This window comes from Mytilus galloprovincialis, chromosome 1 (assembly GCF_965363235.1).
Source record: "Mytilus galloprovincialis chromosome 1, xbMytGall1.hap1.1, whole genome shotgun sequence".
NCBI lineage: Eukaryota > Metazoa > Mollusca > Bivalvia > Mytilida > Mytilidae > Mytilus > Mytilus galloprovincialis.
Genome location: NC_134838.1, coordinates 8,375,560 through 8,400,299, shown reverse-complemented (window position 1 = coordinate 8,400,299; position 24,740 = coordinate 8,375,560). Strand labels below are relative to the sequence as shown.

Here is a 24,740-nt window from a genome sequence, read left to right as displayed (position 1 = left end):
AAATAAAAATGATAGAATTTGTTCATACTTTGCCAAAACATAGTATCTATTGATATATGATGAAAAATATAATAAAAATGATAGGTCACCGCGCATTTTCTCAAGCTACAGGACGTGACAAAATGACACATTTTGTATGGATTATACAGGAAAAAACACCATTTTGTGATTAGAAATTAAACAAAATGATAGAATTGTAAAATACTTAAGGAAAAGATAGCTTTCAGAAAATGCTTTGAGAATATTAAAAGAAAAGATAGGGTCACCGTACGTTTTTTCCGGCTAAAATACAAAATAGGAAAATTCCATGTAGAATCCTTCAGAAAATGCACTGCTTTAGAGTTACGTCCCCTTAAAATGCCATTATTAAAAAAATATAAAAACAACCAAAAATGATCAACATTTGCAAAAATATTAATATTTATAAGTTATATTCTTATAAATTGGTTCTTTTAAATGAATATTCACATTAAATATCTGCATTACTGCATCAAATTTTGCTAACTTGTTAGAAAATCTGGACCTTTGGTTCTCTGTTTTTTACAATCCAAGATGGAGGAAGACACCCATACCACCTTAATTGGCTTAATTTGAATAAGTAAGTAGAATTATTACAAAAGAGTTAAAAGTCTTAGAATCAAAGCGCTGTAAGCGCTGAAGGCAGTTAACCAAAAACCAAGGTAACCGTAATTATGAAAACTGTGGCAATGTTGCCTCAACATTAAACATTCACATATAGTAAATTCATGTTTATCTAATGATTTATTTATTAAGGCAAATAATTTATATGTTATCAAGGTTTCAAAAGCAATGCATATATCAATGTATATTTTTTATGGTGAGTCTGCAGTGGTACAAGTTCCCAATGATTGCAGTTGTTCTACTTGGTAGTTAACCTTGATTTTTATTTGACTGCTAGAAGTTCAATTTGACGTAGTATGAACATGTAATAGTATTATCTTAGAGTGGTATTATCAGACTTGTTAGGCACAATAAGAACTACTAGTTGTTTCTACTTGTAATGATTCTAAACCCATCTTGCACATAAATCTCAACGTCATAAGTAGCATGACGTTACTATACATACATAGCGGTACCGCGAACGTCTAATGAACACAGTCCTGAACATCCTGGGGGGCCGCGAATGAAAATTTAAGCAATAAATAAAGAAAAAACTTTAAAATGAAATAACTATTGTCTCTCAAATGAAATAAAACTTTAACTTTTAACACTTAAACAGTCTCTATGCTTTACGGAACGGTTGAATCCAACTTTTGATTTTCTCCTTGGCATCAGTTTTTGCTTTTCTGGTTGAAGTAATAGTGTTGTCACTTGAATCACACGGACTATCTGTTGATAAGAGTTCAAGTGGATATAGCTTACTTATTGGTCTAGACGTCGTGCCATTTTTAGTGCGTAAAATAGCAGACCTACAAAGTCCATCTCTCCCATAAACTAACTTAACGATAATCGCTATATTCCACACTGTCCTTGGGGTATCATCATGAATCTGTACAATGTCGCCCACTTTAATGATTTGAGTGTTAATTCCGGTGTTTCTATGTTGTTCCCTAAGTGAAGTGAGGTATTCTCGTCGCCATCTGTTCCAAAAGTCGTGAATAATGCGTTTTTGAACACTAGATTGTCTATTTGCTGTGTAATGTGTTAAGTTTTGTACGTTCTCCTCACTGCTGAAATTAATTGTTCCTGAATACGGTAAAGTTTTAACCCGTCTTCCATAGAGAAGATGAGACGGTGTAAGCGGTTCATCATCGGTAAGGTCCGTTGATACGTGGGTTAACGGACGATCATTTAATATAGCCTCTATCTCGATCACAATTGTCTCTAGCACTCTAAAAGTAACTAGTGCTCGTCCTAACACTTTCTTTATGCAATTCTTGGTCAAGCCGATCAATCGTTCCCACCAACCACCATACCATGGTGCACGCTTCGGAATAAATTTCCACTGAGTTCCATATATGTTGAGTTGTTCCTGAATAGTATTAGATTTTGTAAGCATTTCAATTTCCTTCGCTGCTGCGGTATATGTTGTACAATTGTCAGACATCATGATTTTTGGTAACGATTTGCGGCTGGTGAATCTCCTAAACGCTAGAATGAATGTTTGTTCTGTAAGGTCTTCAACGATTTCCAAATGCACAGCTCTAGTGTTAGCGCAGGTGAATAGACAAATATATGCTTTACTAATACTGTTGCTTTTTGTTCTCACATTCAATGCTCCTGTGAAGTCGACACCGGTTACGGTAAACGGTGGTGAATCATTAAGTCTGTCGGACGGCAGTGGTGGTGGGTCGGGTGTATGATATGGTCTTCCGGTAATTTTACGGCAAGTAACGCAATTACGGAGTATTGATTTCACACATTGTCGAATCGACGGAATCCAGTAAGACTGGCGAATAAATGTCACTGTACTTTCTAATCCAGAGTGAAAATTCTTTGCGTGTGCATCCATCACAATTAATTTACAAAATCTGTCTTTGTTCGGTATTAGTACTGGAAATTTAGCTGATTCATCAATAGGTGCATTGTTAATTCTCCCGCCACAACGGATAATGTTCATTTTATCCATGTACAATCTAAGTTGCTTCACTAGCGCATTTTTCTCTGATTTGTTGTTTAAACTCTCAATAACATCCGGGTATTTACGCAGTTGCGAATCTCGAATCCATGAAGTCGAAGCAGTCTGAATTTCATTGACACTAAGATTTCCTGTTAGTTTGTCATTATTTCTACAGTTGTTTATGAATCGGTACATGTATGCAGTTATACGCAAAAGTTTTTGGTATGAGCTGTAGCGTTGTATATCCATAATTTTACTTATTCCTTCATAAGATCTGATTTTCTGTTGCGGTTCACTAGTTGATTGTCCTTGCTCAATGGTAGTGCTAAGAATGTGGGATTCTTTATTCTTCCACTGTGGCCAGTTTGATTTGTCAGTGAGCCATTCGGGTCCTTTCATCCAAAGATCCAATTCTAGGAATTTGGTTGCAGTTACTCCTCTCGATAGCATATCTGCCGGATTTGAATCTGTCGGACAGTACTTCCATGTGTATTCTTGCGTAATTTCGTTAATTTCCTTCACTCGATTACTAACGAAAACGGGTAATTGTTTCTCAGTAGTAAGCCAACTTAAAGTTATCTGACTGTCACTCCATAATGTGACGCTTGTAACATCCAAGTGCGATTTCAAATGCTTGACCAGTCTTGCGCCTATCAAAGCTGCACTGAGTTCTAACTTCGGAATTGTTAACTGTTTGAGTGGTGTCACTCGATTCTTTGACATGATAAGTACGGTTTCTTTTCCACTGACTAAATATGCGCATGCTCCATAGGCTTTCAAGCTTGCATCCGTAAACACATGTAATTCTACATTGTCTGATTTTTCTTTGAAATACGGTCTATTAATTTCCAAATGTGAACATTCATTAATATCTTTTAGAACACACTTCCATTCTGTTGTAATTTCAGATGTAAGAGGTTCATCCCAATTTAATCCTTTCTCCCACAAAGTCTGCATAAGCATCTTACTACGCACAGTAACTGGACCAATAAGTCCGAGTGGATCATAGATTTTAGACGATTGTCTTAAAATCTCTCGTTTTGTCATACGTGTATCTTCAATATCAGTGTATTCCGGTTTGGCGAAAGTAAGTGTGTCGTGACAAGTGTTCCATCTCAATCCAACCACTTTTATGAGTTCATCTTTGTCTAAAACGCTGTGTGAATTTGCACGGTCTCGCAAAAGTTGAGAATTTGAAGCCCATGAGCGCAAGTTAAATCCTGCTCTAATGAATAAGTCTCTTGATGTATCAAAATATTTCAGTAATGCACTCTCTGTAGGAAAACTCGACAGTATATTATCAACATACAAATCATTCTTTAAAGTGTCAGTATATTCACAACGGTTCTCTCTCAAGTGTTTTTGTAGAACGGAATTCAGTATGAATGGCGATGAAGTGGCTCCAAATAATACAGACTTAAATCGGTAAGTTGATAGTGGAGTTGATGGGTCTGTTGGTGTATCGAACCAAAAGAAACGTGTGACATCTCTATCCTGTGTCTCTAGTCCCACGTTCAAGAACGCCTTCTCTATATCAGTAGTAACGGCAAATTGGTGTAAACGAAATCTTAAAAGAATGCCGACTAAGTCATTTAAATTGGGTGGAGTAGTCATCAAACAATCATTAAGACTAGACGATTCTGGTGTTGCTTTACAACTGCAATCGAATACGACCCTGATTGGTGTTGTTGTTGAATCTTTTCTCACAGCATGATGCGGAATATAGTGTATTTTGCTCTTTTCATCGGCCTCATTAGTAATATCCACTTTCTCTATGAAGCCCCTTTTCTCCTGCTCAGCCATTATTTCTCCATATTTTTCCAGTAGTTTGGGTTCTTTGCTAAGTCTTCTTACTACACTTTCCGTCCTTCGTTGTGCAATGGCTTTATTTGTCGGTAACGTAGGGTGATCCTCTTTCCATGGTAACGTTACAAAATATCTGTTGTCATGGTAACGAATTTGTTTCTCTTCATAAGTCTTTTGAATATCCATCTGTTCTTCTAGCTTTGAAGTGTCAATTTTCTCGGTAGCCAGTGACTCTATTTTCCAAAATTTCTCCAAGTCGTACTCATCGGTTTTTGTTGCGATCATCACGTTCATCATTGAAGCTCTCTTGTATCCATCTGTGTCAGAGTTGTGTGAATGTAGCGTTCCAGACAACAGGTATCCGATTTTTGATTGAACAGCTGTCGGTCCTTCGCCTCGGATAATATCATTCTGAACAATTGACCAGAAGTAATCAGCTCCAATTAGAATAGAAATTTCAAAGTTTTCATCTGCTGTTACTGGGTGAGCTAATTTGATTCCTGACAAATATGTAAGTTTTGCTGCTTGGCGTACATAGGTTCTCATCGGTACTGCGATCTCTGGAACGATCAAGACTCGAATCGGAAGTTTACCCTCTGTAGTTATGAGATATACCAATCCTGTACTCAAATGGCGAATTTTAGTACTATTTGTATTGTCTCCAAATCCGGATAGGTTAACGCTTTCAGTTCCAGTAGGTTTGAGTTTCAATTTTTCGGCTAATTCCTCTGTGATAAATGAGCGCTGTGCGCCTTCGTCAAACAATATTTTTGCATCAAGTATTTCATGTTCTGCACTTACTGGGTTAATTGCTGTCTTCAAAAGTACACGATCTGTCGATTGCGAGTGTAAAACAGTGTCTGGTTCCTCCGCGTTGTGTTGAATTGTGCCTACGGTTATATCCCCTGTTGGTTTGTTGTCTTCATTTGTTTTAACATTGTCTTTGCAAATGCTGGTGTGATGACGTTTGTGACACTTGTTGCAAGTTTTTGTAGATTTACATGCGGACAAGCTATGGTGTCCTAGACAGTTAAAGCATAAACGATCTTGTTTCACGATTGACATCCGGCCATTGTAATCAGATACTTTAGTGCAATTAACAGACGAGTGTGGCTCCTTACAGTACGCACAGAGTGGCTTGGGTTTAGTGTTAGTTGCGTTTGTATTCTTGTTACCTCTATTTCGATTACTATAATTTGTATTTGTCAGAAAGGCGGCGGTAGCTGTAGGGTGTTCTAACTGTTCTGAAGTTTTGCCTGCATCCATAATATAAAGTTCATCGAAAATTCCACGGCGTAATTCATTCAGTTGTAAATCTGTAGATCTATATTGTCTGGCAAGATTTCTGCGGATTTCACCGGGTAGTTTGTTCATAATAATGGGCACTAAAAACGCTCCATATGTGTCTTCACTTTGACCTAATGACTCCAATCCTCTAATGTGTATCTCAATTTCATCGTAGTAGTTTTTCATGCTAGATATCGTGTATTTAGGGGCTGGTATATCAACTAGTGCTTGCATATACTTCTGTCTTATTACATGCGATTGTCCATATCTTTCTTGCAGTAAAGAAATAGCTTTCTCATAATTTGCATGTGTAAGCGCAAACCCTGTGACGGTTTTCAATGCCTCATCATGGAGTAGTGACTTCAAATAATTAAATTTCTGAACGTTTCCAAGAGTAGTGTTTTCGTGAACGGATGTCTCGTATGAATCCCAAAATGACTGCCACTGCATAATATTACCATCAAAGGTAGGAAGATTCAATTTGGGCAACTTGTTGTACTCATTTAATCTAGTGTTACTACGTGAAAACTGAGTTTCCGGTACACGGAAGTTTGAATTACATGTATTCTGTTTATTGTATATCTCGGGTTGAGCATAACTTGGTTGATCATGAGCGGGTTGAGCATGAGCGGGCTGAGCAGAGGCGGGTTGAGCAGAGGCGGAATGTGAAGGGTCGCTATAACTGACAAAATCTTTTGCATTTGTACTGAGTGTGGATGTATTGACAAGAATGAGCTTTTGTATTTGCGTTATTTTTCCATCTAATGTGTAAGCATACTCATCTGAATCGACGATCTCGGCTTCTACTTCTCCTTCATCAAGATTTTCTAGAATGTCCTCATTAAGTTTTTGTAGTGTCTCTTGTTTCTTCAACAGATTGTTCACAATTTTAGTTAACTCTTCAGTGTTCACGGGCTCATCTCCGTCGTCTCGGATGTCCTCAAATTTCTTCAAAAGTCGGGAAATAACGCTTCTGTGTCCTGCACGTATAGAACGTAGTTTGGAACTCATCTTGGTCCTACGGCACCAATATCTTAGAGTGGTATTATCAGACTTGTTAGGCACAATAAGAACTACTAGTTGTTTCTACTTGTAATGATTCTAAACCCATCTTGCACATAAATCTCAACGTCATAAGTAGCATGACGTTACTATACATACATAGCGGTACCGCGAACGTCTAATGAACACAGTCCTGAACAAGTATGAATGGACTGGTTTCCCTGGAAAGAAAACTGAGTTTGTGTTCTATAGTACAAAAGTTATGAGACACGAATCAGACAAATGTTCACTACAACAGGGATCAAAGATGAGGTCTGACTGACTTGCCCATAGTAAATGTAAAATTAAAATGATTTGTTATTTTGTCCCATACATATGAATATATATAATTTAGGGGTGGGGATCTCAATGGTTTTCAAGTTCTCAAACAGGTAGGGGTAGGCAGAGGATTTAGGGGGCAGGGGGCCTGGCCCCCCCTTTTTGGGAAAAAATTTGGTTGCTTATATAGGGAATCACTGAAGCGTGACTGGAGCGGGCCCCTCTTAGGTCAGTCAGTGGGCCCAACTTATGAAAATTTCTGGATCTGCCACTGGGGGTAGGGTGACCCTAGGGACTTCCCCTACATTTCATTTTATTTATTATATTGTCCCATACATGAATATATATGGTTTAGGGGTGGGGATCTCATTGGTTTCCAAGTTCTCAAACAGGAAGGGTAGGCTGACCCAAGGGACTCCCCCTATATTTCATTTACTTAGTTATATTGATCCATACATGAATATATATTGTTTTGGTGTGGGGATCTCGACCATTTCCAAGTTCTCAAACAGGAGGGTTGGGATGACCACAGGGACTTCCCTTATATTTCATTTGATTTGTTATATTGTCCCATACATGAGTATATATGGTTTAGGGGTAAGGATCTTGACCATTTCCAAGTTCTCAAACAGGAGGGTGAACAGTGACCTCAGGGACTCCCCCTATCTTTCATCTGATTTGTTATATTGTCCCATACATGAATATATATGGTTCAGGGATGGGGATCTCGACCATTTTTAAATTCTAAAACAGGAGGGGTGGGGTGACCCCTAGCGACTTCCTATATTTCATTTGATTTTTCATATTGTCACAAACATGAATATATATGGTTAAGGGGTGTGGATCTCCACCGTTTCCAAGTTCTCAAACAGGAGGGGGTGGGGTAACTCCAGTGACTCCCCCTATATTTCATTTTTTATTTATTATATTGTCCTATACTTGAATATATGCAGGGGCGGATTCAGACGGGGGAGAGTTGCGGGCTTGCACCCCCCTTAAATTTGAAAAGCATGGGTTGTTCTCAGCTTAATAAAGAAAATTCCGATAATTTTACCTCAATTTTTTTTAGCCTCGCTCTGCTCGGCGAAAATTTAAGTTTGCGCCCCTCCTAACCTAAAATCCCGGATCTGCCCCTCATATGGTTTAGGGGTGGGGAGCTCGACCGTTTCCAAGTTATCAAACAGGAGGGGGTAGAGTGGTCCAAAGAATGCCACCTATATATCATATGATTTACTTACATTAAGGTATATATAATATAGTTGCATTATTTGTGAAAATAAAGAATGAAACTTTCAGCTACTTTAATCGACCCTTCAAAATTGAGAAAAAACTAATAACCCCTCGAAATTGCAGTAATATGTTTACACTTTAAAAGCATCTCACATGCATTATCATCATTTATCATTTATAAAGAAAATTTAGACTGTGACCATGAACATGTATATCGTTAGATATACTGTTCCCAGCTGTCACGTTGTATTGGATTTTTAAATTAAAATTTATCAAAAAGTAATTTTTAGTTTCTGAATAAAATATTTTTCTGCTTTTTCTTTCTTTAACATATATCTTTTGGTTTACAATACTAGTGTTTATATTCATTTACCATGCATAGATGTATTTTTTCACCTGCTTGGATTTATTTTGTAAATGATCGTCAAACCCGGAATTACCCTTATCCGCTTCCGGAATCGGATCCGATTTTGTAAAATTTTGTCTTCACGGCCGCCATTGTTATGTGTTTACAATGTTGTTTTTGTCAATCAGATACGATTTTACGGGATTTTACTCGAATTTATACAATATTTGTCGGCGATTTTCTGTATAAAGCTAGCGGTTGAACAAATTGAACATCGCCGTCATGAATAATAATGATAAAAATAAGTTTTTAGCTCGTTTAATTGGAGACTTTGGTGAACATGGTGAAAAGGTTTGCAAAGTAATTTCTTATTTTCTTTCAAATGTAAGGCGACTACGTCGGGCGTAGCTAGAAACCAACTATCCTAGTCGAAATTCCGCTTGCAAAAGTGGAAGGTCGCGGACCACCGCTAATTTGAACACCTGCCTCCAAATTGAAAAGCTACGAAAATTTCTTTTTCTAATTTGAAATTGCCGCCAACAGCATGAACAGTTGAATTATATAATAGACTACTGACGTAGTTGTACTACGTATTGATGACAAACAATATTCCTACGACTTTGGTCATTTGGGAAATCTAAACTGCTTGTCTTAAGAGATTTTCGGCGATTAAATATTTCATACAATTGTTCTTTGACATCTTAGCTAAAAGCTCAAGTCACAATGAACTACACAAGGATTTTTAATAAGCACTACTTCCTATGTGTAACTTTAAAACTTTTGGATAAATCGACGATCATTTAAGGTTTTTCTGGTCATTTTTTTTGTAATCCAGAATAAAAAGTATTAAAAAAGTGTTCAATTAGTTATATATAACATAGTAACAAGCTAGATAATAACAATGGCAAGTATTTCAGGATTTATTGGATAGAACACAAATCTAGGGTGCTCGCATAATGCAGCTTAACTGCATAAAAATCTTAGAGATCAAAAGTGCAGAATAAACCCAATCAAAAGCCCAAACTCAACTGTATAAAAGAGGACTCTGTAAGCATGACAGAAAAAAATACCTTGACAGTGACGGTACCATCATTATTGAAGACCTCAGAATCTGTTTCATTACAGGATCTACTGGTTTCTTCCCACACTTGTCTCACTGAAACATATAAATTATTTCTAAGAATGGAGGATAAATAAGGCTATCTGGACCTTATAGTTTTCATTTTTGTTCCTGTAGATTCTTATATGTACTTTCTCAGGGGAGCCTGTTGTACTGTCTAATAATTTTGGTATTCCTGTAACACTTTTTATATTTATTTCATCCTGTACTATTGTTTTAATCAACTTCCTGTTGTATTTGAATTTTTCTTACATATCATATCCTTTTATACAATGTTCAAGGCAATTATGAAGTAATATGTATAATAATTGTAAGTAGGCAAATTTTCGTTGAATCATATTTTCATGCCGCATAAGCAAACAAACTAAGGCCATGCTTAATGTACTAAGGAGACCTCATAATGAAATGCTGAAATCTTTTTACAAATGGTTGATTGATTGTTGAATGCATAATGTTCAGTGGCAAATATTTTAGGATGAGATTGAAATGAACTAAAGTTAAAGTATCTAAAGTAAAAGAAAAGTGAACCAGTGCAACACAACTATTTCTTATTTTACCTGGATTCCAGTGTACTAATAATGTCCTATTGCCAGAATCATGGGGTCCTGGTCCAGCAACATCACTGTATGTCATCACAATTGGTCCAGGCATCATAATATGTCCCACAGACACAAAGGCAAAGGCAAATTCACTTTCATATAATCTAGAACAGAAAATATCCAACATAATTAAATGGTAAAAAAAACTCATTTAAGGAGAAAAGCTGGTTGAGATATGTTTAACTGTTAATAGTACCATCAGCAAAACACAACCATGTAGGGTTTCAAATCATATAAAATTTACAATGTATACTAAACAACAAAAGGAACTCTCCATTAAATGATTGATATGAGTCAAAATTTTGACAACATTTCTGGAGTCATAAACACCAAATGCTGTGAAATGAGATTTTTCATACACTTAGTTTCTGCTATCCCAAAAAACATATTTTTAACTTTTAGTTTCACAATCATACCTTCCAAGCAGAGTTCTATCCACCAAATCAATGGTAGTAGATGGATCAACAATATAAGGTACAAAATCTGTTGATGCTGCAGAATCATAGGTTGCTGTTAACTCAGAATGTGTCAGGATTGTAAATGTTGTACTGTGTCCAGAAGTCAAATCTAACATAAACAAGAAATGATAAAAATGACGTTATACTGTCTATAATCAAATGTACAAAAACTTTCTGACATGTACATTTATGTATGATTGATTGATTGTTAGTGTTCACTTTCAGAACTCTGGTTGAGGGGAAGATTTGAATATGTCTGTCCTTAGCTCTTTTGAATTTAAATTTTTAATGTAATTCAAGAAAATATCAAGAGTGCAAACAATTTTTTTTTTTAGTAAATTTAGTGGATTGACTTTTATACTTGCCATGCCAGAGGTTTCAATTGTTACATCAAATATTTGTTGTGTCCTTATAAATCTTGCTAATACTTACTACTTGGTGTTACAATGACTAAATCATCTCCGACAGCTCTCTTCTTCCTACTGCCAGAACCTGGGTTGACTGATATTGTAATGGGCAACCCATTCAGTGATGTTTCTAGGTCAGTGTTGGCATTGGTTATTATGACACTTCCCATTGTCTTGTTAATACATCTCATGGCCTCATTACATAACCTCATCATCATAAATACGGTACGTCCTGGCTCCATATTAAATACATTATTGGCACCGGAGAGACGATCTGCTTCAGACAAACTTGTATTTTGAACAGGGTTTAATTCAGATAATCGTCTTATGTTTTCACCATTTATTCTCACGTATCCATCTTCAATCATGATTGTCCCAGAAACATTGTATCCTACCCAAGTACATGGGAAAATGTCATCTTTTTCTTCATCTGTTCCACAGCACAAATCTGAAATTTTTTTTTGACCACCATTACATTAGAAATAGTATTTAACATTAGTCATAGCTGTAGCAAATTTACAAAAACATTTTTCAATAAAAATGTATGGAAGTTAAAATCTTAGATCCTACAACCTAATTCTATTAATCAACGATGCAACAGGCAATTCAAACTCAATAATTATGCTATGATGAACTTAAACCGGTATACAGGTCATAAAGGAAAATAACTTTCAATCGGTTAAAAAAATGAAGAAAATAAATTCTTGATAATAAGCATGCATGCAAGGGTTGGAAGAATTTTGACGCAAATCTACCATAAAAAAAATTATTGGTAAATAAAGTAATGTCTTGTTTTATAAGTGATCATATCTACCATTATCAATACTAGGCTTCTAACGACATGTAATTTTTCAAGCAACTGGCCAACACTTTTTTTCTAAAACTTAACATATGCTCAAAATTAAAATTTAATGGATCTTGCAAATAAAAACCAAAATATCTAACCAACTATTTGTGGCAACTGAAGTAAAATATTCAGAATTTAATACAACAATAACTACATGATGTGCCTGAAAGAAATTCAGGGTATGGCTAGGAGGAGAAAAAAAACCTCACTGACAATACAATATAAAAGCCTTAATTTAGTTTGAAGTCAAATGCCGGCAAAGACCTGATAAAAATCGTGTTTAAATAATAATAAATTTAATATACATACCATATCTATTGATTGTGTCGTCTTGACTTAGTGTAAATTCCACTCCAAGTTTGGTTGGATCAGTACTTTGCAGTGAATCTATTGGAGTGACATCAGCTGATAATTGGGTAGCCCCAGGTATAGTGGTATTTACATCATCTACTGGATCCTCCAGAAGTACAATAACACCTGTCAAGTAAATCAAACTGCTTTAACATTTGTAGTTTCTATTTATCATAATAAATACAAAGCTTGACCTGAAAATTTGGCCTTCTTATACAGCCATGAATACCTTAGATTATCTGACATTCTTAGACAGCCATAAATACCTTAGATCATCTGACATTCTTAGACAGCCATGAATACCTTAGATCATCTGACATTCTTAGACAGCCATGAATACCTTAGATCATCTGACATTCTTAGACAGCCATGAATACCTTAGATCATCTGACATTCTTAGACAGCCATGAATACCTTAGATCATCTGACATTCTTAGACAGCCATGAATACCTTATATAGATCATCTGACATTCTTAGACAGCCATGAATACCTTAGATCATCTGACATTCTTAGACAGCCATGAATACCTTAGATCATCTGACATTCTTAGACAGCCATGAATACCTTAGATCATCTGACATTCTTAGACAGCCATGAATACCTTAGATCATCTGACATTCTTAGACAGCCATGAATACCTTAGATCATCTGACATTCTTAGACAGCCATGAATACCTTAGATCATCTGACATCCTTAGACAGCCATGAATACCTTAGATTATCTGACATTCTTCTCTTTAATTTTTATTTTTTTTCTAGAATGCTAGTTCAGTTTTTGCATATGGTCATCTTTTTAATTTGAATTGGCCACTTTTTGATATCATCATTTCTTATCTTAAATCTTTTAAAAACATATTTAATTTTCTTCTACAGTTATGACTTCCTAAACCATTACAATTTTATCTAGAATTGTGACTATTATTCACATAAATCAGTATTTGTCCTAAATACGAATATTCTGACTGTTCTCAAAACTTGTCTGGCAAAATAAATTGAACTGTTGGAGTCCTATAAATGGGAATGTAGCGTTATATACCTTTAGTATCATTGTAGCTCACAACATATCCAGCACCATTAGCACACATCAGGGACACATAGTAAGTGGTATTGTGTTTCAAGATGCCTTCAAATGTACTGTTAATGGCAGTCTGATTGGCACCTATAGACTCAAATTCCTGTAACTCTTGTCCACCAACTGTGGTACCTATGGCCCACCAATTTTCCTTAAAATAAAAAAAAACCAAAATATAGCAGAGACCCAAAATATTTATGACTTTATTAATTATAATTCAAAACGGCCATTGTAATCTAACAACATCTATGTTTTGTGTCAATGACAATAAAAGGTTTTGTAGGGTTCATTTGAATCAAGTGCACCTTTTGCATTTATACATGCTTCACACAATGGTGGGCAATAAATCAAACACACCAGAGTCCTTTATAGCAGGCACAAGTAAATGTACTGTACTAATCACAATATCACTCTCTTCATCAAAACATCTCCAGAATGACTTTATTGTGCTGTTGGATCCCTGATATCTGGCAGGAGTGAACCCCCCTTGATCTTTATCAATATAAATATCTCATACTAACCACAATATCACTTTCTTCATCAAAACATCTCCAGAATGACTTTATTGTGCTGTTGGATCCCTGATATCTGGCAGGAGTGAACTCTCCTTGATCTACATCAATATAAATATCACTGCCCATCACATCAGGATCAAATATTGGTGGTGTATCGTCAATGTAAAATCCATCTGAAGACACAACTGTGGTAACACCTGAACCAAGCACAGCTTTCACTGAAATTAATTTATTCAAGTTATTTTTTAAATCAGTCAATAAATCAAGGTTAAAATTCTTTTTTTTTTTTAATCCTATCAATGGATTTCATGTTTTATTCCTTCTGAAAATTCACCTTTTTTTGGGGAAAACACAAAAATGTGCACCTCAAGAAGGATGATCATATAATACAAATCAATGAACTATATAAGGAAATATACTGATTTGATACCTGATCTACACACTTCAGTTGACCTTTAAAACACTGATACAAATTGGCAAAAAATGCATATTGTGTTCTAAAAATTAAAATGAACAAATTCCTTCTCTATCCTAGATCCACTTAATCTCTCTTCAAGCAAACTGTTGTCATCTGTGCTTGTGTACATCTGTCAGATATTGTTTTCCCTGGCATTAGTTTCCAAATTAAAAAAAATATAATTATAGATTATCAATCAAAGAGTTAAAGCCCTGAGATGAGATGTAGCCGAGAAACATCCTTGATGTTGAAAGACCATTAATGATCTTTTTATCGGTATTTTCCTAGGTAACGTCAATGACGTAGGCATATGAGGTCATAGATTCTCTTCCTACTCTACTGAGAAAATACGACTCGAGCAGCGTGATATTAAAAATTTTCGTAAAAAAATATCCAAGGAAAATTTAAGAAAAAAGTGATAATTTATTTTACAGGCCAGTATTTTAGCACAGTGAAGAAAAGAAAAGAAAAGAAGAGAAAAGAAATCCTATGCATAGACTGTAAGATGTTTTTACCTGTGATATAATAATCTATTTTTACCTGTGATATAATAATCTATTGTTTTAGTCTGATTGTCCTCCATTCTTGTAGCTGGCAGAGTAAAGTTGTCAAGCATAAACTGGTATAACACATGTTCATTAGCATCACACGTTGAATTACAATTGTAACGTGAACAAAAGTTATAACATGGGAGACATGGTGATATCATTTCTTTATAAGGAACAACCTCTGTGCCTAATATCGTAGTTCCTATACCAATTTCATACTTGATTATTGGATTTGTTCCACCTCGGAAAGGAGCACCATATCTGCAATGTGCACCTGGTTCAGGAGGTAAAACAACATTACGGAAGAATGCCTTGGTGGAATAGGGATTAAAACTGTCAACAACTGGAGGTAAATAATTGTTTTTAGGGAATACATGGAAGATTAGATCTGTGTCTGTACTCAGATCACGTATACCACATACTTTACTCCATAATACTCCATCCACATACAAATAGAAACACAATGATGGCTGTAAAACGAAAAGGAAATAATTAAATCCTACAAAACATATTAAAGGCAATAATGATAAGGGAAAAGGCCATGCATTTAATGTAAAGAAAAATACATTAAAATAACTGAGAACTAATTGCTTTTATTAAAAGATCATTCAAAGAAAGGTTAAGGCTTGGTAAAATCCTTCATCAATATACTATGTATAATTTAACTAGATTTCACATACTTTTTCTGCATTAGATACTGTAAATCAACTTTCTTGCTTCTTTTTATTTTACCCTGATTATACATTAAATGTTATTTATTTTACCCTGATTATACATTAAATGTTATTTATTTTACCCTGATTATACATTAAATGTTATTTATTTTACCCTGATTATACATTAAATGTTATTTATTTCCTTTCCTTTCAGATTTACAAAGTCAATTTCCATTCATCAACTTTAAATACAAAACATTCAGGCTCCCTCTACAGAACATGAGGACTTCTTTCATACAATCATTTCTTACAAAGCCGAAACAATATTCGTGTTAAAAATAATTAGAATACACTAACCAAACAAAATAACAGCTCACATTAACATTCAATTTTTTTCCTGTATTTTTTTTACAAACTTACATTCACAGCTTCATCAGCTTCAAAGTCAACAACAATCTTGTAAGTGTGAAAATCAGCTGATGGGTCAAAATTTAGGACATCTTCTACCACTTGTGGTGGTAATGTATCATTGAAGACTCTACACCACGTTACAACATGTGGGTCATCACCTATACACAAAATCAACTTAAGTTATTACATCAATTCATTTTTTGAAAAATCATACAGATATGATATGGCACATGTCCGATAAAATTTTAATATAGCAGTCTGTTTTGTCATACTATACACCTGGAAAAAAGTATTGCAACACCAAATTCAAATTAAAATAATACTTTTTATTTTTTTGTTAAATAATTTGTTGAAATAGAACTAGTTAAACATTATTTAAATATCACCTGAGTTTAATAAATAAATATCGACTCTATAATTTCTTATCTGCACATGCAGGTACTGTACTCGTAAACACTAAAAGAGATGTTTTAATCCTCATTGTTTTCAACACTTAAAAAAACCAAGTTTATAAATTTATGTTATTGACACCTTGCAATTGGTCATCCACAACTCATAACTGCAGCAGATATCCAGCATGAGGGAAGCAGGTATGTCGCTGTGATAATTGCACGTATTGTTGGTCATCTCCATTCCACTATAAGTCCTTTTGAGAATAAAAATCAGGCAAGCAACGATGTTAAAGACCTTCCGAGGTCAAGAAGACCCCCTATAACATCTGCTATGGAAAATTAAGCATAATGAAGGTTGGTCAGAAGGAAACCCATTGCAAACAATACAATCCCATATAGAGAATAATGACCATACAGGAGCCTTTAAACAAGAACTGTTCAAGATCGGCTCATCGCTACTGGTTATCGTGCGATAATACCATTTCGGGGACCTTTGCCTACGAACAGATACACATATGCCCGTATCCAATATAGTGCAGAGCTCGCCAAAGTTGGAAATTAACGTCGTGGAGGAAGATCCATTGATCCAATGGAATTTGGTTTATCTTCCTTGGCCCTATCGTAGCCTGAACTTGAACCATATCGAGCATATATCGGACACTATTGGGCGTAAAGTGCACGAAAGGACACCCTAGTTCAAACAGGTCATGAAATAAACAATACCCTTCGTCAAGAATGGTTGCTGCTAGCTTAGCAACAAATTAGTCGACTTATGGCAGGAATCAGAAGACGTTAAGATGCGGTTATCCGTTTGAATGGAAGCTGTGCACAAAGTACCAATTCTTTGGCGTATAACGATCAACCATGATGTGAACAATCATTTGAAGATTAATTTTGAAATGTCTGACAGTGTAAAGTTCGACTACAGTAAAACTTGTAAAATGCATTTTTTTGTACAAAAAACACTTCATTTTGTTATAAACATTTTGGTTCGATAAAACCTTTTTTTTCATACATTTTTTGTTCGTTTTAAAACCAATGTTATTATTAACTACGTTTCAATATTATTTTACAAATATTTTATCATATACCATCCAAAATTAGAGACTGATTTTTAAAGTTTTAAAAAATTAAGGTGTTGCAATACTTTTTTCCATGTGTATATATTTCACCAAAGAGTTGAGTTTGTCGGTGTTTACAAACTCTCCCATTTTTTGCAGGTTGAAAAAGATAAGTATTTGGACATGACAAAATGGTGAATGAGAATCAATAAAATTATAATATATAATTTTTTTTTCACATCATCAAATTAAGACTTAAATAACCAGATTGTATAATTGTTTATCAAACAGTGGTGAATGCTGTATAGTAATGTACTCTATGAAGTTAAAACCTAAGTGTAAAAAAAAAACCTAAGAATATGTGTTTATAGGACTTATCATGTGTTCATGTCAAGTAACTGTGAAATCAAGCTCAAAATTATAATTTGAAATACAATTTTTAAAGTTTGACTCATAATGAACATGTGTACTAAGTTTTAAGTTGATGTGACAACAACTTCATGGTAAATTATTGTAACCAAAAACTTAAACCCGATATACCGGATGGACTAACAGATGGAAGGATAAAACTTAAACCTCATATACTGGATGGACTAACAGATGGAAGGATAAAACTTAAACCTGATATACCAGATGGACTAACAGATGGAAGGATAAAACTTAACCCGATATACCAGATGGACTAACAGATGGAAGGATAAAACTTATACCTGATATACCGGATGGACTAACAGATGGAAGGATAAAACTTTAACCTGATATACCAGATGGACTAACAGATGGAAGGATAAAACTTAAACCTGATATACTGGATGGACCAATAGATGGAAGAATAAAACTTAAACCTGATATACTCGATGAACTAACAGATGGAAGGATAAAACTTAAACCTGATATACCAGATGGACTAACAGATGGAAGGATAAAACTTAAACCTGATATACTGGATGGACTAACAGATGGAAGGATGAAACTTAAACCTGATATACCAGATGGACTAACAGATGGAAGGATAAAACCTAAACCTGATATACCGGATAGACTTACAGATGAGAGGATAAAACTTAAACCTGATATACCAGATGGACTTACAGATGGAAGGATAAATCTTAAATCCGATATACCGGATGGACTTACAGATGGAAGGATAAAACTTAAACCTGATATATCGTATGGACTAACAGATGGAAGGATAAAACTGAAACCTGATATACCGGATGGACTAACAGATGGAAGGATAAAACTTAAACCTGATATATCGTATGGACTTACAGATGGAAGGATAAAACTTAAACCTGATATACCAGATGGACTAACAGATGGAAGGATAAAACTAAAACCTGATATACTGGATGGACTAACAGATGGAAGGATAAAACTTAAACCTGATATACCGGATAGACTTACAGATGGAAGGATAAAACTTAAATCTGATATATCGTATGGACTAACAGATGGAAGGATAAAACTGAAACCTGATATACCGGATGGACTAACAGATGGAAGGATGAAACTTAAACCTGATATATCGGATGGACTAACAGATGGAAGGATAAAACTTAAACCTGATATACCGGATAGACTTACAGATGGAAGGATAAAACTGAAACCTGATATACCGGATGGACTAACAGATGGAAGGATAAAACTTAAACCTGATATATCGTATGGACTAACAGATGGAAGGATAAAACTTAAACCTGATATACCAGATGGACTAACAGATGGAAGGATAAAACTTAAACCTGATATACCAGATGGACTAACAGATGGAAGGATAAAACTTAAACCTGATATACTGGATGGACTAACAGATGGAAGGATAAAACTTAAACCTGATATACCAGATGGACTAACAGATGGAAGGATAAAACTTAAACCTGATATACTGGATGGACTAACAGATGAGAGGATAAAACTTAAACCTGATATACCAGATGGACTAACACATGGAAGGATAAAATTAAGTTTATATTTTACCTGCAAAAATTTCAATACCACAAGACGCTCTAGCAGGCTGTGTAGATAAGTCAATGCGTGAGGTGACAGGTCCACCTGCAGGGTTTTCTACCACTTGGTACGGAGATAATGTTTTGTTATGAACAACAGGAACGGCTTCAGTTGTTGGTGCAACTATTGAACTGTTACCAAACTTTTCAGCTATATATGCTGTACAGTTACAAGCAGTGCATGTCTGAAAAATAATGTCAATTTATTGGTTAAGGGAGAGTTATATCAAAGGTTGATTTATTTGGCTTAGGAGATTACCACCCACTAAATAATAAAGAATTATGTAAACTGTTCATTTACTTTGCCAGAATTTATGTCAAATATGCAAACTTTTCTGATGATATTAATTTTATCTAAAAAATGACCAGTTAGTCATGGTCAAACTACAGAGCTTAGGATATTTAAATCATTTCACGAACATATTTCTCATTTTCAATATAACCTATGAAGGTCAATGTATACAGTAAAATATTTTGTTAAGCAGAGATTTCAGTATTTTGTCAAATATTCTGTTAACCAAATTTATCCCTGAAGGTATCACATCTATTATTTATTAAAAAAAGGTAGTTGTTTCTCCTTTGAAATGATCATAAATTTTGTTCATAATTAAAGTACAATGCTACAACACTTTAAATTAAAAAAAAATGAACAGAACTTTACTATGATGGTGTCAAGAGCCTGTTATTCGGTGGTTGTCGTTTGTTGCTGTATATCATATTTGTTTTTTGTTCATTATTTTGTACATAAATCAGGTCACATTAGTTTTCTTGTTTGAATTGTTTAACATTTGTCATTTCGGGGCCTTTTAAAGCTGACTATGCAGTATGGGTTTCACTCATTGTTGAAGGCCTTATGGTGACCTATAGTTGTTAATTTCTATTTCATTTGGGCTCTTTTGGAGAGTTGTCTCATTGGCAATCTACCACATCTTCTAATTTTTATATTATTCTTTTGAATCAACTTTTGATAAATCAATGTTAAAAGATTACTGTCTTATTAACATTTACCCTTGAAAGTCAGCACCCAAACATTACAAAGATATCTGAAGGTCAACATACTGTCTTCAAAAACAATCTAAAGTCTACATCATACCTCTAAAAAAAATTCAGGTGGAGCGATTATTTCCCCTAAAGCCTTGCACATATTTAAAGGAATTCATACTTACTGCTGGAATAGGATTCTCAAAACAGCAATAACAGGCTGTGTCAGACCAGTCAGCCTCTGGAACATGATCAAATGGCATAATTTCACCCTCCGGTCCGTCCCATAACATGACAGATGTGGCAGCCATACCTTCACCACTGGCAGACTTTATTTCAAACTGTAATTTTAAATATTTACAAGTAAACCTGTTTCTAATTGATATGAAGAAATTGAAGCTACCTGTACTACTATTTAATTTGACTATCAAATGTATTCTATAACAGAGTTTTGTATTTATATATGGTGTCAATTTATCATTTACAAGAACATTTTGCTTATATATCAGATCTAAACAAGAATGTGTCCAAAGTACACGGATGCCCCACTCGCACTATCATTTTCCATGTTCAATGGACCGTGAAAATGGGTAAAAAATATAATTAGGCATTAAAATTAGAAAGATCATATCATAGGGAACATTTGTACTAAGTTTCAAGTTGATTGGACTTCAACTTCATAAAAAACTACCTTGACCAAAAACTTTAACCTGAAGCGGGACAGACGGACGAACGATCAGACGGACGAACGAACGGACGAACGAATGGACGAACGAACGGACGGACAAATGGACGAACGAACGGACGCACAGACCAGAAAACATCATGCCCCTCTACTATCATAGGTGGGGCATAAAAAACAAAATCAAAATGGTATTTATCCTTCTATAGTCATTTTGTACTATACTAATTCATACACAAATGAAAGGAAGTTTTTTGGTTTTGAACTAACCTCCCATTCCCCTCCTCTTTCATAGTCAGCTTTTCTGTAGTATCCTCCAGAATACATCAGATTCAAATTAGTATCTCTTGCCAACTTGATCCAAAGTTCATCATCTAAAATTTCCTTTCCAAGATTTTCTTTACGCATCTTAATGGGCCAGTCCTCTCCTTTAGGATCTCTGAAGCCTATTTGCTGAAGGACCTTCCAGTTGGTATCGTTCACAATTGATACTGGACGTGTTGGACAGGCTGCTCCAAATGGAGTCGCCATGTGCAGAATAGATCCTGAAATTTTTATAGAGAATATGCAATATTTTACCAATACCAATAAAGAAAATTGATAGTTTTTTGTTTCTATATCTAGAAATTATAATTTAGAATTTTTGCATTTTATGGGTGTAAACTTTTTCAACATTTCTTGAAATATATAAAATATCAAATACAACCAGTTAACTTGACATTTTGGAGGGGGATCATTAACTTTTGATGCCCGACATCGAGCAATAACATATGTGTTTTTAAATTTTGTATTAACCAGTTCTTCAGGGGAGAATTGTCTTATGTTTTCCCCTTTTTCAAACAAATTGTAATTCAGTAATGCATCAAAGATAATTTTCTTTTTTTTTTACAAACTAACTTTTAGCACTGCTCGGAGAGTTAAACCAAAACAAAGAAAATTCTTCCTTTTTTTTTTACAAACTAACCTTTAGCACTGCTCGGAGAGTTAAACCAAACACGATCTTTCTTGAAATCCCAGCCATCAACAACTTTTCCAGGAGTTGGTTTGGTCATGTCTAATAGTATTGGTACCGATTCATCTGTTATGGAGAGACCTGCTCCGTTTGTGATGATAAACTTGACACTTAGTGGTTCTGATTTCTATGAAAAAAAATATAAATGTCCTAAAATCAACTTTAAAACTTTCAGTCTTGAAATTCTCTTATAACAGTAATTAAACAAGAATGTGTCCATAGTACACGGATGCCCCACTCGCACTATCATTTTCTATGTTCAGTGGACCGTGAAATTGGGTAAAACTTTAATTTGGAATAAAAATTAGAAATATCATATCATATGGAACATGTGTACTAAGTTTCAAGTTGATGTAACTTTAACTTCATCAAAAACTACCTTGACCAAAAACTTTAACCTGAATTTCGCACTATCATTTTCTATGTTCAGTGGACCATGAAATTGGGGTCAAAACTATAATTTGGCATCAAAATTAGAAAGATCATATCATGGGGAACATGTGTACTAAGTTTGATGTTGATTGGACTTCAACTTCATCAAAAACTACCTTGACCAAAAACTTTAACCTGAAGTGAACGGACGCACAGACGGACCAACGAACGGACGCACAGACCAGAAAACATAATGCCCCTCTACTATCGTAGGTGGGGCATAAAAAGAAGTGTGTGTGCACATCTTGTATGTTTACCAATGTTTCAGAAATAGCTCAAATTAGCAAATATTTATCAAAGTATGTAGAAGATACGTATTTATGATCAATAGAAAAAAACAGAAGAAACAAATTATTCCTACAACACAATAACTTACATTAAGAGTTAGATCTATGAAGCTATAATCAGTATAATTATTGGACAAGGTAATCCAGCTAACGACCATCTCAGATTCAACCTCTACTGAACATGATTTATTTCTCCACAGTGATACTTCATATGTGGCTATATCAGAAACGTCGTCACCATATCCCTCCCAATACACGTGCACTGAGGTATTAGATTGAGCGTATGTCACAACCTGAAACAAAAGCAGTTCAATAGTTATGTATTAAAATTATTTTTCTCATAGCACACTGGAATAAAAGATCATGTTTTAAGGGGAATCAACTTTCAAAAACTGTTTTTCCAAAGGACTGATATAATCCAGAACATCAAGTCATTGATTTTGTTTTTACCTTAATTCTTTTAACTTATTAAAAGGAATGAAAACTTAAATGTTTTTTTATTGCAACGCTTGTGTCCATGGTCCCTCCATAAATATTTCAAGGCACATACCTTAATTCTAATGTAATAGACCTTCAAATTATTAATCCATAATTTATTTTTGATAACATGATGCTTGAATAGGGCAAGTCTTTCGCATAGAGTCATTTACGTTTATTTATTCCCTTTGTCTTCACTGTAATTTATCGATCTGATGATTTTTTTTTATTTATAAGATGGAATACAGAGCATATTTAGCAATAAATCTAGGCCTTATATCTTTTCAGTAATGACATTCTGGTCTGAAAAGAATTTAACTGTGATGCTTACTTCTAATAAAGGCAATGGCTAGTGCTATTTCACAATGCAAGAGATGTCACCTTACAATTCATAAATAATTTGAAATCACATAATTAGTCCCTTTTGTTAAATCTAGTGCAGCCATAAATATACAAACCATATCATAATAAGGTCCAGTTTTGATCCTGCCCATGTCTGGTGGTGTGGTGTCCACTATGAATTCATGCATTACCATACCACAAGCTCCAGATTTATCAGCACCTGTTAAAGAAAAAATAAGAGATTGAAACAACTGTTGACACAGAGATATATCTTGTCTGTGTGATATATTTTTCTCCATCTTTATCAATTGTTGACACAGAGATATGTCTTGTCTGTGTGATGTATTTTTCTCAATCTTTAACAATTGTTGACACAGAGATATGTCTTGTCTGTGTGATATATTTTTCTCAATCTTTATCAATTGTTGACACAGAGCTATGTCTTGTTTGTGTGATATATTTTTCTCAATCTTTATCAATTGTTGACACAGAGCTATGTCTTGTCTGTGTGATATCTTTTTCTCAATCTTTATTAATTGTTGACACAGAGCTATGTCTTGTCTGTGTGATATCTTTTTCTCAATCTTTATCAATTGTTGACACAGAGATATGTCTTGTCTGTGTGATGTATTTTTCTTAATCTTTAACAATTGTTGACACAGAGCTATGTCTTGTCTGTGTGATATCTTTTTCTCAATCTTTATCAATTGTTGACACAGAGCTATGTCTTGTTTGTGTGATATATTTTTCTCAATCTTTATCAATTGTTGACACAGAGCTATGTCTTGTCTGTGTGATATATTTTTCTCAATCTTTATCAAATGTTGACACAGAGCTATATCTTGTCTGTGTGATATATTTTTCTCAATCTTTATTAATTGTTGACACAGAGATATGTCTTGTCTGTGTGATATATTTTTCTCAATCTTTATCAATTGTTGACACAGAGCTATGTCTTGTCTGTGTGATATCTTTTTCTCAATCTTTATCAATTGTTGACACAGAGATATGTCTTGTCTGTGTGATATATTTTTCTCAATCTTTATCAATTG

At 34.6% G+C, this 24,740-nt stretch overlaps 1 protein-coding gene across 1 annotated transcript in view; it reads right to left on the bottom strand.

Moving 5' to 3' along the window:
- LOC143064586 (uncharacterized) overlaps positions 1–24,740 on the bottom strand; it is a 115,867-nt gene that overhangs the window by 14,904 nt on the left and 76,223 nt on the right. The window contains exons 70-84 of the mRNA XM_076237509.1: positions 23,805–23,908; positions 22,959–23,162; positions 22,103–22,277; positions 21,409–21,683; positions 20,642–20,797; positions 19,447–19,660; positions 16,023–16,171; positions 14,939–15,416; positions 13,948–14,159; positions 13,391–13,577; positions 12,311–12,478; positions 11,180–11,602; positions 10,706–10,856; positions 10,248–10,393; positions 9,641–9,726 (exon numbers count right to left, since the gene is read on the bottom strand). Coding sequence (XP_076093624.1) covers positions 9,641–9,726; positions 10,248–10,393; positions 10,706–10,856; positions 11,180–11,602; positions 12,311–12,478; positions 13,391–13,577; positions 13,948–14,159; positions 14,939–15,416; positions 16,023–16,171; positions 19,447–19,660; positions 20,642–20,797; positions 21,409–21,683; positions 22,103–22,277; positions 22,959–23,162; positions 23,805–23,908 — 3,128 coding nt within the window. The remainder of the gene's footprint in view (positions 1–9,640; positions 9,727–10,247; positions 10,394–10,705; positions 10,857–11,179; positions 11,603–12,310; positions 12,479–13,390; positions 13,578–13,947; positions 14,160–14,938; positions 15,417–16,022; positions 16,172–19,446; positions 19,661–20,641; positions 20,798–21,408; positions 21,684–22,102; positions 22,278–22,958; positions 23,163–23,804; positions 23,909–24,740) is intronic.